Source organism: Hylobates moloch, unplaced genomic scaffold (assembly GCF_009828535.3).
Source record: "Hylobates moloch isolate HMO894 unplaced genomic scaffold, HMol_V3 SCAFFOLD_8, whole genome shotgun sequence".
In the NCBI taxonomy this organism is placed as follows: Eukaryota; Metazoa; Chordata; class Mammalia; order Primates; family Hylobatidae; genus Hylobates; species Hylobates moloch.
Genome location: NW_026652283.1, coordinates 59,024,612 through 59,039,125, shown reverse-complemented (window position 1 = coordinate 59,039,125; position 14,514 = coordinate 59,024,612). Strand labels below are relative to the sequence as shown.

Here is a 14,514-nt window from a genome sequence, read left to right as displayed (position 1 = left end):
GCTTCTTTAACCAAGGCTGCAACAATAGGGGTGTAGAGGGGCAAACTGAGCAGCATTTCCCAGGTACTGTAGGGAACTTGGGTACAGTTGGATATGTGAGACAACGAATAGTGAGTCATTACTATCCTCCACTTTTCTTTTATCTTCCTTTTAAAAACTTCCCTGTCCTGGTGTCTCTTTAATTTTAAGGAAAAGAGCTGCTAAAATGTGTGCTTTATAGAGAAAGAAGCTTACTAGACCTTACATGTTCTCACTTACGGCATTTAGTGATAACCAGGGTGTCCCTAAGCAATTGAATAGTGATACCAGACCAGCTTCTGCATGGTACAGCTTTAATGTATTATTGTTTGAACTTCATTAATAATTAGACTTGTGATGAAAGTAACCAGTTCAAGTGATCTTATAATCAACTTTCTGCCTCAGCACCCGGAACTTTGAGAGAGCCACTGTGTTCGTTTATCAGGAGGCATTCTGCTTCCTCTGTGGTGTGCCATTCCCTAACTTGGTAAAGAATATTGTCTCTCTGGCAGTTTTGTATTAGTGAGTTATACAAAGGAGGTCATAGCAAACCAGCTGTACTTTAGAAAGTTAACACAGAAACACTGAAGAGGTATTTCTTCTTTGTGGTACTTCTCAGATTCAAGCTTGGCTCTATTTCCATGGCACACCAGTCCAGGCTCCCATTTTCTCACATTCGATTGACTACAAGAGCTTTCTGACTTGTCTACCTTCAGTCTCTTCTTCTCTTAAGCTGTCCTGCCCTCTGCTACTAGATTAATCTTTCTAAAAGATTATCTTCGTAGCATTCCTCACCTGCTTGTTGCCCAGTGCCCATCCTTTTGGCATTCCATTTTCATCATAATTTGGCCTCAGATGTACCTACTGGCCTTAAATGTACCTATTGGACACATTGAGATGAAGTCTTGCTCTTTTGCCCAGGCTGGAGTGCAGTGGCGTGATCTTGGCTTACTGCAACCTCCACCTCCCAGGTTCCAGTGATCCTCGGGCCTCAGACTCCTGTGTAGCTGGAACCACAGGCGTGCACCACCACAACTGGCTAATTTTTTTGTATTTTTAGTAGAGATAGGGTTTTACCATGTTGCCCAGGCTGGTCTTGAACTCCTGAGCTCAGGCCATCCTCTCTCTTCAGCCACTCAAAGTGCTGGGGGTTCAGGTGTGAGCCACTGCAGTCAGCCTGTTTTATGCTTTTAATTCCTTCTCTTTCCTAAAGTAGTTGACTGTTATATAACATGTATTATCCAAAGTTCACAGGACACTCTAAATACCAATATTATGATATCTTTATTTTTAAATATAGAAACCTTTCTCCTCTTTACCAAAAACCACAGTGACTCAGCTACTTGCATGTCTAAAATGGTCTCTGCATTTTTCTGTGGCTAGTCTTTATGATGGTTATAGATCAGTAATAGCCTTTTTGGAAGCATAATATTATGTATTAATCATGGCATTCTTAAGGAATCACTGCAATTAACTAGGTAGACCAATTTAGTTGGACTGTTGTCTGTTTTTTTAGTATGTAAAAACATGGGTTCAGGGGATAAAAACAACTCAACATTCATGAAGGATATATTTTCAGATGCTCCTACATTCCCTGATTTTTCAATACTGCTATGATTTTTTTACAGAGTTTCTTTACTTATGAAATTGATATAAAATAACTGCCTTGTCATAAGACTGTATAATAACTGAGAAGGGCAAAGACTATTAGCTAAATTTACTCACCATCTGCTACATGGGAGTGACTCAGTTCATTGCTCAGCAAACCCACAAGTTACTGTGTTGTGTCTCTGTGGGTTCTCCTGGGGAGAACAGAAACAATAAATATTAAATCTGTAAATGTGTCAAGGGGTCACTGTGGTTGACTCTTGGTTGCTAAAGGAAACAGAGGTTCTAAGGCCCTGTAAAATTATAATATTTCAAAGTGAAAACGAATGAATTAATAGAAGAAGCTGAGACAAGGATCTTATTTTGTGTTTGTTTTCCTCTCATACCCTTGTCAATTAAGATTTTTTGAATCTCTTGCTCTTCTCCACTGTAAGCCTGCCCTGGTATTCTCTAATCAGGTACAGAGATAATACATAACTGGCCAGGTGTGGTGGCTCGTGACAGTAATCTTGGCACTTTGGGAGGCTGAGGTGGGCAGATCACTGGAGGCCAGGAGTTCAAGACCAGCCTGGCCAACATAGTGAAACCCCATCTCTACTAAAAATACAAAAAAATTAGCTGGGTGTGGTGGCTCACACCTGTGGTTCTAGCTACACAGGAGGCTGAGACACGAGGATCACTGAAACCTGGGAGGCAGAGGTTGCAGTGAGCCGAGATCATGCCACTGCATTCCAGTCTGGGAGATAGAGCAAGACTTTGCCTCAAAAAAAAAAAAAAAAACAAAGAGAGAGAGAATACATAACAAAGAAGTAAGAAAACAACTTCAAGTGGTGATAAATGTCATAAAAGAAATAATACAAATTTTTTACTGCCCTTCATTAGATAAAGATGGTAAGAGAGAAGGCCTCTGGGCCGGGCACGGTGGCTAATGCCTGTAATCCCAGCACTTTGGGAGGCCAAGGTGGGTGGATCACCTGAGGTCAGGAGTTTGAGACCAGCCTGACCAACATGGTGAAACCCCGTCACTACTAAAAATACAAAATTAGCCAGGCATGGTGGCTGACTATTTTTGAATGCCAGTAATCCCAGCTACTCAGTAGGCTGAGTCAGGAGAATCGCTTGAACCCAGGAGGCAGAGGTTGCAGTGAGCTGAGATTGCACCATTGCACTCTAGCCTGGGCGACAAGAGTGAAAAAAAAAAAGAAAAGAGAAAGCCTCTATGAGCAAAATGGCATTGGAATTGAATGATGCAGTAGAGCTAGCCATATGAAGATCGGCGGCAAAAACAGTGCGGAGGCCCTTCTGAAATTCTGCTGAATCCATTTGAAGCCATGAGTGTGTGTGTGGTGGGGTGGGTATGTGTTTATGTATGGTGGGAGAGCTAGAGTGGGAGGAGGCTGTGCAGTCTATTACCACCTTTGTTTCACAACATGGACTTGTCCATTTCAGGAAAAAAAAAAATGAGGCTGGGTGTGGTGGCTCACGCCTGTAATCCCAGCACTTTGAGAGGCTGAGGCAGGTGGATCACTTGAGGTCAGGAGTTCGAGACCAGCCTGGCCAACATGGTGAAACTCCATCTCTACTAAAAATACAAAAATTAGCCCGGCATGCTGGCATGTGCCTGTAATCCCAGCTACTTGGGAGGCTGAGACAGGAGAATTGCTTGAACCCAGGAGGCAGAGGTTGCAGTGAGCCAAGATCGTGCCATTGCACTCCAACCTGGGTGAAGAAGCGAGACTCTATCTCAAAAAAAAAAAAAAAAAGAAAAGAAAAAGAAAAAAATGAATGTCCCTATCTTGACATATTAATTTTGTAGAAATAAATTCACTTGCTAATACATGGGTTGGCCCATATAACTCCTCCATTGAAAATATTATTTTTTACAGTGACAGCTGTTAAACTATACGTAACATTCTGTGTAATATGAAGATGAAGATGTTAGAGATTGCAAATTTAATAGGGAATTGGGGATGGACCATAGGAAGAAAGGTAGAGACAATTCACAACTTATTAGGATGAGTACGACACCTCATTATTTTTTAACAGCAATGACAATACACACACATAAAGATAAAAAAATGCTGGTCTAGCTTGAGAGGATCAGGGAATAGTCTAGATTCTATACACGATAAATTTAATCTGATCAATTCAAAATTTAAAAACAGGCTTCTGCTAACATATGTTTATACCTTCTGCTTAAGCTTGAAAATAAATATGAACTTTATCTGTACTGTCCAGGAAAGGGGATGAATGAACTGAGATAGCATTCCATTTTCAAGCCTGTGCCACTAACATGGCTTCAAGAAAGCAGCTCTTACAGAGACGCTGTGGCTGAGCTGCCAAGGATGTAGCTCCTTGAACTGCTCATTTGGAAAAGAGAGTGCTTATCAGTTAAAAATTGAGAAGGCAGATGTGCTTTATTATAACAACTGTGTGTTTAGAAGTGACAGTTCTCAAGGCAGACTTGTAGATACCCCTTCTCAACTCAACCTAAGAATCTTAGATTCTTTCTTACCAGATGGCAGGCTCAGGTTCCGGATCAGTTCCTTGTGGAATAAAGTGGTGAAGCATAATCTTTCTAATAAGATAGGTTCTTTATGGGCTACATTAATTGAAAGACCAAATTACAGTGCAGGAAATGCTAGGTTCCCTGCCGTGCATCTGTGCTCTGAAGATCTTGGCTTCCTGACTCTGCCTCTGACAAGTTTTATGATCATGAGCAGTCACTTATCTACTGCCTCAGTCTTTTCAATAGGATAAACATGTTAGACTTTGGTGTTTTCTAGGGTCTAACAAGGTTTCATTAATTTATTATTCTGTTATATCTAGAGTATCTGTTTCAGTGTGGGCAGCCCTATGAGAGATACTGTGCAAAGTGTGTTCTTTTTTTTAAATTTCTTTTTTTTTTTTTTTTTTTGAGACGGAGTCTCGCTCTGTCGCCCAGGCTGGAGTGCAGTGGCGCAATCTCGGCTCACTGCAAGCTCCGCCTCCCGGGTTCACGCCATTCTCCTGCCTCAGCCTCTCTGAGTAGCTGGGACTACAGGCGCCCGCCACCACGCCCGGCTAATTTTTTTTTGTATTTTTAGTAGAGACGGGGTTTCACCGTGGTCTCGATCCCCTGACCTCGTGATCCGCCCGCCTCAGCCTCCCAAAGTGCTGGGATTACAAGCGTGAGCCACCGCGCCCGGCCCAAAGTGTGTTCTTGAAGCAGCAAGCATGATTGTGAATAGTCTAGAATGGTCCAGAAACCAGCTCATAGGAGACCCAGTTAGCAGCAGGGATGATTAGCTTAGAGAAAAGAAAATTAAGACCGTCTTTGAATATTTTAATTAATGTCACATGGAAGAAAAGTAGACTTAGTCTGTGTTGCTATAAAATATTCAGTTGAGGTGACTCTTATAGGAAGTGCTCTAACCACAAAAGGAAAAAGAAAACAAAACAAAGGGAATAGGAGGAAATTTTTAGAGATGATGGATAAGTTTATGGCACTGATAGTGATAATAGTTTCACAAGTGTGTACTTATGGCAAAGTACATCAAATTATACATATAAAATATCTACAACTTTATGTCAGCCATACTCAATAAAGCAATTAAAACTATATATAACTGAGTCTAGTTACTAGAAGTTTCAGATGTCTGGCTTACTATGTACAGTATAGCCCTTTCCTAAATGTCCAGTAATAAAATAAGCAGCCTATTGAGCTACATGTCAATAATGACATAGAAGTAGAAACAGGCCAGCGCGGTGGCTCAGGCCTGTAATCCTAGCACTTTGGGAAGCCAAGGCGGGTGGATCATCTGAGGTCAGGAGTTCGAGACCAGCCTGACCAACATGGTGAAACCCCGTCTCTACAGAAAATACAAAATTAGCAGGGTGTGGTGGCGAGCGCCTGTAATCCCAGCTACTTGGGAGGCTGAGGCAGGAGAATCACTTGAACCCAGGAGGCAGAGGTTGCAGTTAGCCAAGATTATGCCACTGCACTCCAGCCTGGTTAACAAGAGCAAAACTCCATCTCCAAAAAAAAAAAAGAAAAAGAAAAACCAAGTAGAAACAAAATGACACTCTACAGACCATAAGATATTCTTACATTAATAAAGGCATTACAGTAGAATCTGATCACAAGGATTAGCAATAGGTATTAGTGATGCTACCAAGACTATTCAGAATGTTATTAAATTGCTTTTGGTAGGGGAAAGTTCTCCTTTCTATTTAAAAACAGAAAACCTTCTTTAACAGTTATGCCTTAAATTTTACAAGGTTAGAGCATTCCTAAAAAGCCAGGTAAGTCTACAATATTTTACAGAGATGCTATAAACATGTGACCTCAACCACCCACCAAAATGTCAGGTAACTGCACAGTATCTTTTATATTGTACTCTAATTCTTTGATGTTTGAGTTCCAACTATAAAATAATGAGACTCATTTCCCTGTGATATAACTTGTAAGCTCAGTCTCATTACATTTCACTTTAGCTTTTCTTTAAGTAGCTTGAATAATCCTTAAAGTTAGAAAGCAGCATCTGATCTGTCTTTCTATATCCAGAAGCATGTAGTACAGTATTGAGCAAAATCAAGACTTTTTTTGGGGGGGGATGGATTTTCACTGTGTCACCCAGGCTTGAGTGCAGTGTCATGATCTTGGCTCACTGCAACCTCTGCCTCCCAGGTTCAAGCGATTCTCCTGCTTCAGCCTCTCCAGTAGCTGGGATTACAGGTATGCACCACCACACCCAGCTAATTTTTGTATTTTTAGTAGAGACAGGTTTATGATATGTTGTCCAGGTTGGTCTCGAACCCCTGACCTCAAGTGATCCGCCCACCTCAGCCTCCCAAAGTGCTGCGATTACAGGCGTGAGCCACCATGCCCAGCCCAGAATCAAGACTTGAATGAAAGAAAGAGTGTGCTTTGTGCAGGATTTTACAGTACCACAATGGCACTACTACTCACTGTGTCATCTGTATTTTGACCTGTTTGCTGGATCTTAGGAACTTGCAAAATCATTGAAGTTTCATCTTTTTAAAAATAGTCAATCAGGCGAAGAATAGCTGGAGAATTAGGTTTTGCTCTCCTAGTCAAGAAGGGCATGGATCCTTTGCTACTTATTGATGTGTCTGTGTCTTAGTGAACCGAAGAGGCAGGTGATCTGACAGGAATGTCTTTTCAGTGTTTGACTAACTCTCTTTCTATTGTGAATATATCCAAAGTTCTTTTTGTCTTTCTAAACCCTAACCCAGATAAACGCAATGTATTTTTATACATTTTCTTTTCTTCTACGTGACTTCCTGGAAAGAATGAAAAAAACTACTAGTTATTGAGCACCTACCATGTGCTAGGCACTACAAGAGATTCCTTTGTATGCGTTAATTTATTAAATTTTCAGAGGAGCTTTGCCAGCTAGGTGATGTTGCCGTACAGAAACTCAGAGGGCTAAGTAACTTATTCATGTCATACAGCTAGTAAATGTGACTAAAAGATGATGTAATAAGCAATGCCCTGTTTTGCTCTTAGAGATATATTTAATTCTCCTTACTCTTGGATTTTTGTCTAGGCCCATCCCAGTAGTATAAACCCACTTTTGTCTGCATCTACTGTGGACAACAAAGACATACCTACCTCATAGCACACAGTGTGTCACCCCTTTTATAGTGTCCATCACACCCTACTTTATCTTTGTATTTGGATACCTCCCTGATTTTAAGCTCCTGCAGGTCAGAAAGTGTTTCCTTTTTCATTTTTTAACTACTGAAATAACTACCTAGCATGTTTTGTTACATTCAGTTTTCTTAATTATAGGTCCATGAATTAAGTCAAATGTGCTTTTCATTTTACTATGGAAATCTGTATGTGTCCTGAACATGTCTGATAACCATGACACAGTGGAGTGGTTCAGGAAGAGCATTCTCAAGTGCAAGGCTCTAATTGGGATTGCAGCACTGACCACCTACTTCCAGTACTCCAGAGAATGACACTTCTAGTCATTAGACCATGGCTTTGGGACCATCACCTGTTTTTTTCTCTTACTCTCTCTTATTGGGTATGAAAGGATTCAGTATATGTCACCACCACCACCACCCCCGCCATACATCACTGTGGCATAAGGATTATTTTGAGGTAAAGGCGATTGAGGAAAAGCAGACACAGGATGAGCTCTCTGCCATCCCCTGTGTGCCTGAAAGTCAAACATAAATTCTTCTTGTGAAGGTGCCTCGCCACTCACTTTCCATACCAGGAGAGGGATAGCAACCTTATAAATGGAGATGAGATGGCACCAAGAAAGAGTCTATACAAACAAACCTTATTAACTAGTCTTTATCTGTCATAAGTTTCCCCATTTATTTGCCTTCCTACAATTTGTCACCCTAGAAGCTCAAAGTCCTTTTCCTTTGTTTTATCACTTCTCTACAGAAGTATTGTTCCTTCTTAATGTGCTAATAAACCCCAAGTCCCAAGTTTTTGTTTTTCTGAGACAGGGTCTCACTTTGTCACCAAGGCTGGAGTGTAGTGGCACAATAGTGGCTCATTGCAGCCTTGGCCTTCCAGGCTCAAGTGATCCTCCCACTTCAGCCTCCTGGTTAGCTCAGACTCCAGGTGTTCCACCAGGATTTATTATTATTATTATTATTATTATTATTATTATTATTATTATTTGTAGAGACAAGGTTTTTGCCATGTTGCTCAGGCTGGTCTTGAACTCCTGGGCTCAAGCCATCTGCCTGCCTTGGCCTCCCAAAGTCCTGGGATTATAGGTGTGGGCTACTGTGCCTGGCCTCAGCCCCAAGTACTAACCACTCCTTTGAGTTAGTTATTACTGAGTTTCTCCCACGTGTGTGCATACTACGTGTGTTAATAAAGTTCTGTTTATATTTATCTTGCTAACCTGTATTGTCTCAGACTTATTTGCAGGGCCCCAGGCAGAGAACCTAGGAGGATAGAGGGAATAAGTTTTTCTCCTCTATAAGTGATTCATCCAAAAGAAATGTGAGAAATCATGCATTATTAACTAGTTAATTCAGAAGAGTTTCTTTTCTATTATTCCATTTTATGGACTACTTTATAACTCAGAAATGTTTTCTGTGAAGTGTTCTATTGGGTACATGCTTATAATCCCAGCTACTCAGTAGGCTGAGGTAGGAGATCCCTTGAGCCCAGGAGTTCAAGATCAGCCTGGGTAACATAGCAAGACCCCATTTCAAAAGAAGAGTGTTCTTTGATTGTTCTGTGATTTATTACTGAATCTCAACAATGAAAAAAAGTATTTGGGATTTGGGGAGGAAGAGGAGGAAAAGCTCACTGAAATGAGTGATGCTTTTAGGGCTTCAAAAATCCCTAGAATCTCTTTTTTCATTTCACCAAGTAGTGTTCTAGAAGAATCATTTTACCTGATATTGATGAACATTCTATTCTGAAAGAATATCCTGAAAAAAGGACCAGGGCAGAAATGATGGAAATTTTGAATGCAAGGATTTTTGAGGGGAAGCATAAAGGAAGCATGAGGGATTTTTGTTGGGGAAACTGAAATACATGACCACTTGTTGTAGTGCCTTGTACACAGCATTTTGTTAAACGTACCTAAATGTTTTAAGTGAAACTTGGTTTGCTCATTAAGATAACATATTTTGCTGGGCACGGTGGCTCACACCTGTAATCCCAGCACTTTGGGAGGCCGAGGCGGGTAGATCATGAGGTGAGGAGTTGAAGACCAGCCTGGCCAACATGGTGAAACCTGTCTCTACTCAAAATACAAAAGTTAGCCGGGCATGGTGGCACATGCTTGTAATCCCAGCTACTTGGGGGGCTGAGGCAGGAGAATGGCTTGAACCTGGGAGGCGGCGGTTGCGATGAGCTGAGATCACGACACTGCATTCCAGCCTGGGCAACAGAGCAAGACTCTGTCTCAAAAAAAGAAAAATCGTATTTTAATTATTACATTTAATACATAGTATATTTGATTTTAACTTCTTTTTGTGAGCATCAGAGCCAAACCATACAGTTCCAAAGTCATTTGATTAATTTTTACTTATTTTTACTGGAATCTTTCTGGGCAAGTCCTGTTTCTGGTTTATGTAAGAAAAAAATGCTTCAGCTAGTACTTTTCAAGGCCAAGTTAGTTGAGTGGAAACATCTTCCCTACCCTTTAAAAAGTCAACTAGAAAAAAATCCTATAACCTAAGAAGTCACTGAATTCTTCTTTCACATTTAAGAGCAATTCAGGATGTTCCCTTGTTCTTAAATGTGAAATGTCTGTGGCAGTGCTGTACATAGCAGTAGCACAGTCCTATCAAACAAAATTTAATGCAGAACACCAGTATATATGCAAGGTAAAAATGGAGCTGAGGGTGTGTGTGTGTGTCTGATGTGTGTGGTGTTGGGTGTGTGTGTGGTGTGTGGGATGTGTGTGTAGGGGGTGTATGTGTGGTGTGTCTGTGGGTGTGTGTAGGAGGGTGTGGGGGGTGTGACGTGTGGGGGTGTATGTGGTGTTGTGTGGGTGTGTAGTGTGGAGTGGGAGTGTGGGTGTGTGGGGTGTGTGTGGGGAGTGTGTGTGGGATGTGGGGAGGTGTGGGGGGATATGTGTGTGTGTGGGGGGTGTGGTGTGTGTGTATGGGTGTGCGTGTGTGTTTAGGGATAGAGTATGAAAGGCCCAGAACCTTTTCCTTCTTATGGTCTCCCTCTTCCAGCTGAACCTATCCTCATCCTAGGCAGTACATCAAACATTTACTCCAAAACTTTAGGGACCTGAAATTTATTTGTATATATGTAATATTCTATGCTTATGATCATTTTACATTAAAATCTTTACTTTGCATAGTTTTTTGTTTTTGTTTTTAGAGATGGGGTTCCACTATGTTGCCCAGGCTAGAGTGTAGTGGCTGTTCACAGGCAGGAACGTAGCACATTACAGCCTGGAACTCCTGAGCTCAAAGGATCCTCCCACCTCAGCCTCTGGAGTAGCTGGGAATACAGGCACACACTACTGTGCCTAGCTCTACTTTATTTAGTTTGTTAAGAAATCATTTTGGCATTTTGGGAGGCCGAGGCAGGCGGATCACAAGATCAGGAGATTGAAACCATCCTGGCTAACACGGTGAAACCCCATCTCTAGTAAAAATACAAAAAAAAATAAATAGCCGGGCGTGGTGGCAGGCACCTGTAGTCCCAGCTACTCGGGAGGCTGAGACAGGAGAATGATATGAACCCGGGAGGCAGAGCTTGCAGCCGAGATGCTGCCACTGCACTCCAGACTGGGCGACAGAGCGACAATCCATTTCAAACAAATAAATTAAAAAAAAATCATTTTTGGAAGAAATAAAAGGCTTGACAGCAACATATAAATATTCCATGTAAAATAACTTGTTAATACTTTAAATGTTAAATTTCTTAAAATTCTTGTTTTTCTGAGATTTTGGAAAAATGAAACCAAATAATATATTGTTAAGGGAGGCAGAATCTCGCTTCCTATTTCTTTAAGCTCATTTTCATAATTAATCTATTTCTTTAGGCCCACAGACATACATCAATAAATATGTTTCTATTTGGTTATTTGTAGATATGTAACTCTTATTTGTCAGAGTAGAAAACTAAGACTCACAAAATACATGCTCTGGCTCTCTTAGCCTTGTTTCTCTTTGTACCATGCTATAATTTGTATGGAGAAACCAGCCTGGTACTTAAGAGAGCAACTACAGAACCACAGAATCAAGATGCTGAATATGGATTAGTTAATTGTTAGGATAAAGTTGAGACTGTCCCTATGGTGATTTTGTCATTTTGCCTTCATTTGGCTACACCTATTTATTCACAACAAGTAAATTAATATAACATATTAGCACTAAGATTGTAAAATTTTGAACTATGGATAATTTTTATATTATTACTGGGGAAGGATTAATTTGACTAGAGATTTATCAGAACAATGTTTTCAACTATTAGCTGAGTGTTTATCAAGGTCTGTGGCATACAAAAGTTATTTTTGCTTTGAGAATTTCAATTCTAATAGTTCTTTCAATGTATACTCTTAATATGTGTTAGGTTTTTATTATTTATCATATTGCTTGTTTACAAAAATTTTCCTTTTAATCATGGCCAGCCTTCCCAGAATCCTGAAATGCTTCTTGTATTTGCATTGCAAAAAGTCATTATTATTGCATAAACACTTCAACTTGAGGGTGTGTCATTTCTTGGATGCTTGGTCTTTGGCTCTTCTGTCCATACTCTATCATTTTACCCTAATACCTCTCTTCTGTAGCAGTTTCAGTCATCTAATAAGGATTGGGACATCCCACTTTAAACACAAGTATAAAATCTATTCTCGTTGTTAGAAAGCAAGAGTGAATAAAGGTCAGCCGTTCAGATGACTGGCTGTCTGATTTTTTTCTGTGAGCATCACATGTTAGGAAAAGCTAGTTCATCTCTCTGTGGCTTAGGATTCAACAGTAGAAGCTGTCAGACTAACACTGATTGAAGGTAGACTGGGAGGGGGAAGCGCATCTGTCCAATGGCTCGCCATTGGCTTCTTATTACAGCATTCTCCCCTGAGACACACTGCATGCTCATTCACCTACCTCCTCCTCTTCCCTCCCCTTCCTTTCCTACCCCTTCATTACTGATTCACAGCGAGAGGCAGCAGCAGCAGCAGTAGCAGCAGCAGCAGCAACAACAGCGCTGCTTGTCACGAATCGAGGATTGCAATGAGCTCATCCTTTTCTCCTTGCAGCTTCACAACTGCCCTGGCTTCCTGGCTACTGCTGCTGCTGTCTTCTCACACATAGAGACACACACACACCCTTTCTCACACACACATACACACACTCACACATTCTCACATGCTAGACCCTTCTAAGCAGCTTGTCCGTTTTTACACATGTATCTGAACTCTCCTGCATCACTCTTGGCCATTTTCTCGCATTCGATTGCTTTTGCCGTTTTTTATTTAGATCAGTACTTGATTTCATTTTCATTTTCCAGTCTACTTTGGGGTTCTCGCAGTGGATAATTTAGCCAAAATGTTTTTCTTGTGGAGACATTAGCTGACAATTCCCACCACAGACTGGCTTGTACGTCCTCCCAGGGAGACCTAAACCTGGCTTCCCTCCCACCGCAGTTCTTAAAATTGTGGATAAGAGATCCATCTTTCTCATTCTGGATACCTACTTAGTGCTCATGGAAGAAGGGGTGCCCTGCCCAGCCCCAGCTGCTAAGCTCACACCTCCTGTCAAAAAGTCCCAGGACATGCACGACGAGAGGAGCAAGCTGGTGAATGAGTATGCGTGTCGAGTGCTGGAACTTCTGGGGATGGGGCATCGTCTGTTTGTGCCTCGGCTTCTGGCGGTGAGATTGTTTTTCATTGAACTTCATTTGTAGGGAATCTGCTATCCTCTGTGAAAATTCCTTGTATCTCTGAAAGAGGCTTGTGGTCTCTGGTTTTCTTCTTCTCTCCATTCTGCCGAGAAGGAAATGCTGAGTGGCCACTGCTGTGCAGCTCATTTGGAGCCTGGTCCACACCACCCCTTAATTGGTTAGAGGAGATCATGGCTCTTTTCTCAGAGCCCAGGGTCACATTAGTGGCATTATCTCTGTGGCAGCAAAAAAAATGGCTTTCTGCCTGGCTAGGCTCAGCAATAAAGCAGAATACCCAAGTGCTTGATGTAGGCATTCTGTTATTTATATCTCCAAAGGGTTAAATTTTACAACAGACATAGCAACTTATCTAGACTGCGTGTGGTTTGCTTTCTAACCTCCCCATTTGATTGCCAATTTGATTGTTGTTTTGTTTTGTTTTGTTTTTTGATAGAGAATTTTACCACCTAAAAATACTTTGGTAGGAAATTGTAGGTTTCTCTCCTAAAATGATTGAACTGTTTATCTGTGAAACAGCTTAAAGCTGCTGGCTTCTGTGCTGTGTATCTGGGAAGTCTGACTTGCTTGTTATTTGATTTCCTGAATAAGAGAAAAATCACCCTTCCTCATTTCCTACTAAGGGTTAAAATTAAATACCCACAATCGCTGTTGCAGGCTTGAGAACTATACCTAGCAACTATTCTATAAGGTAATTGGGTTACAGTAGTCCTATACCATTATGTGGTAATGGAACAAGAATAATTTAGTCTTGTCTGTTTTATAGAATGGAGTTTAATACCATTTTAGACTATTTCCTCATTATGGTTCTCTCATATTAAAGTCTTTTCAGTACAGTATTCACATGACTGAATTTAACTCTTTTCTCTCCCATATCTCCCTTCACTATAGTTCATCTCTATTTATACTTATCTTTACAATTACTAGTTCAGTCTTTATGTATGTATTTACATGCAAATATAATCTCTTCTGTACAATCATAACAGACATGTTAGGTAGCCATGTAAATAAGAAATTTCCCATCCTAAGGAAAGTCTATTTGTCATTGCAACACAAAGTTTGATGCAATGACTAGCATACAATTATAGGGGGGTTATTTTTGAGAAATATAGTTCCTTTGTCATTTAAAGAAGAAATAAAAAGAGCTGAAGACATGTGTTTCAATGTCCAGGTGAAGTCATTATTTCCCTGAACCCCATCTTTTTCTTAATAAAGGAGAAAACTAAGGATTCATGATTCTATTTAGAAAGGAGTTTTGTTTTGTTTTGTTTTGTTTTTTGTAAGTGAAATGAGAAGCATTTTATTTCAGAAGTTTTGATATTGTGAAGTGCTAAACTATATTTCAACAAATTCTCTACGTCTCTGAGGAATCAGGCTTGGTCTAATATATTTCTGCATCCTAAAGACTACTTAACTTTGTGACTCAAAGGCTTCCAATGGTAACTTTCCAGTAATTTGGTGCCACCTCTCTTTGGCATTTACATTTTCAGTGTTTTGAAGGAAAACATAAATTGGTAATTAAGAATATTTTG

General features: G+C 40.6%; 1 protein-coding gene across 4 annotated transcripts in view; it reads left to right on the top strand.

Annotated features, from left to right (window-relative positions):
* The window catches only part of LOC116473208 (rab GTPase-activating protein 1-like), a 293,936-nt gene that overhangs the window by 94,849 nt on the left and 184,573 nt on the right, over positions 1-14,514 (top strand). Inside the window, exon 1 of one of the 4 annotated variants that reach the window (XM_032160938.2) lies at positions 12,226-12,955. The exons of 2 other annotated variants lie outside the window; for them this stretch is intronic. In XM_032160938.2, coding sequence (XP_032016829.1) covers positions 12,788-12,955 — 168 coding nt within the window. In that variant the 5' untranslated portion in view covers positions 12,226-12,787. Of the gene's footprint in view, positions 1-12,225; positions 12,956-14,514 lie in introns of those variants that run through there. One more of the 4 variants, XM_032160932.2, reaches the window with a different exon arrangement.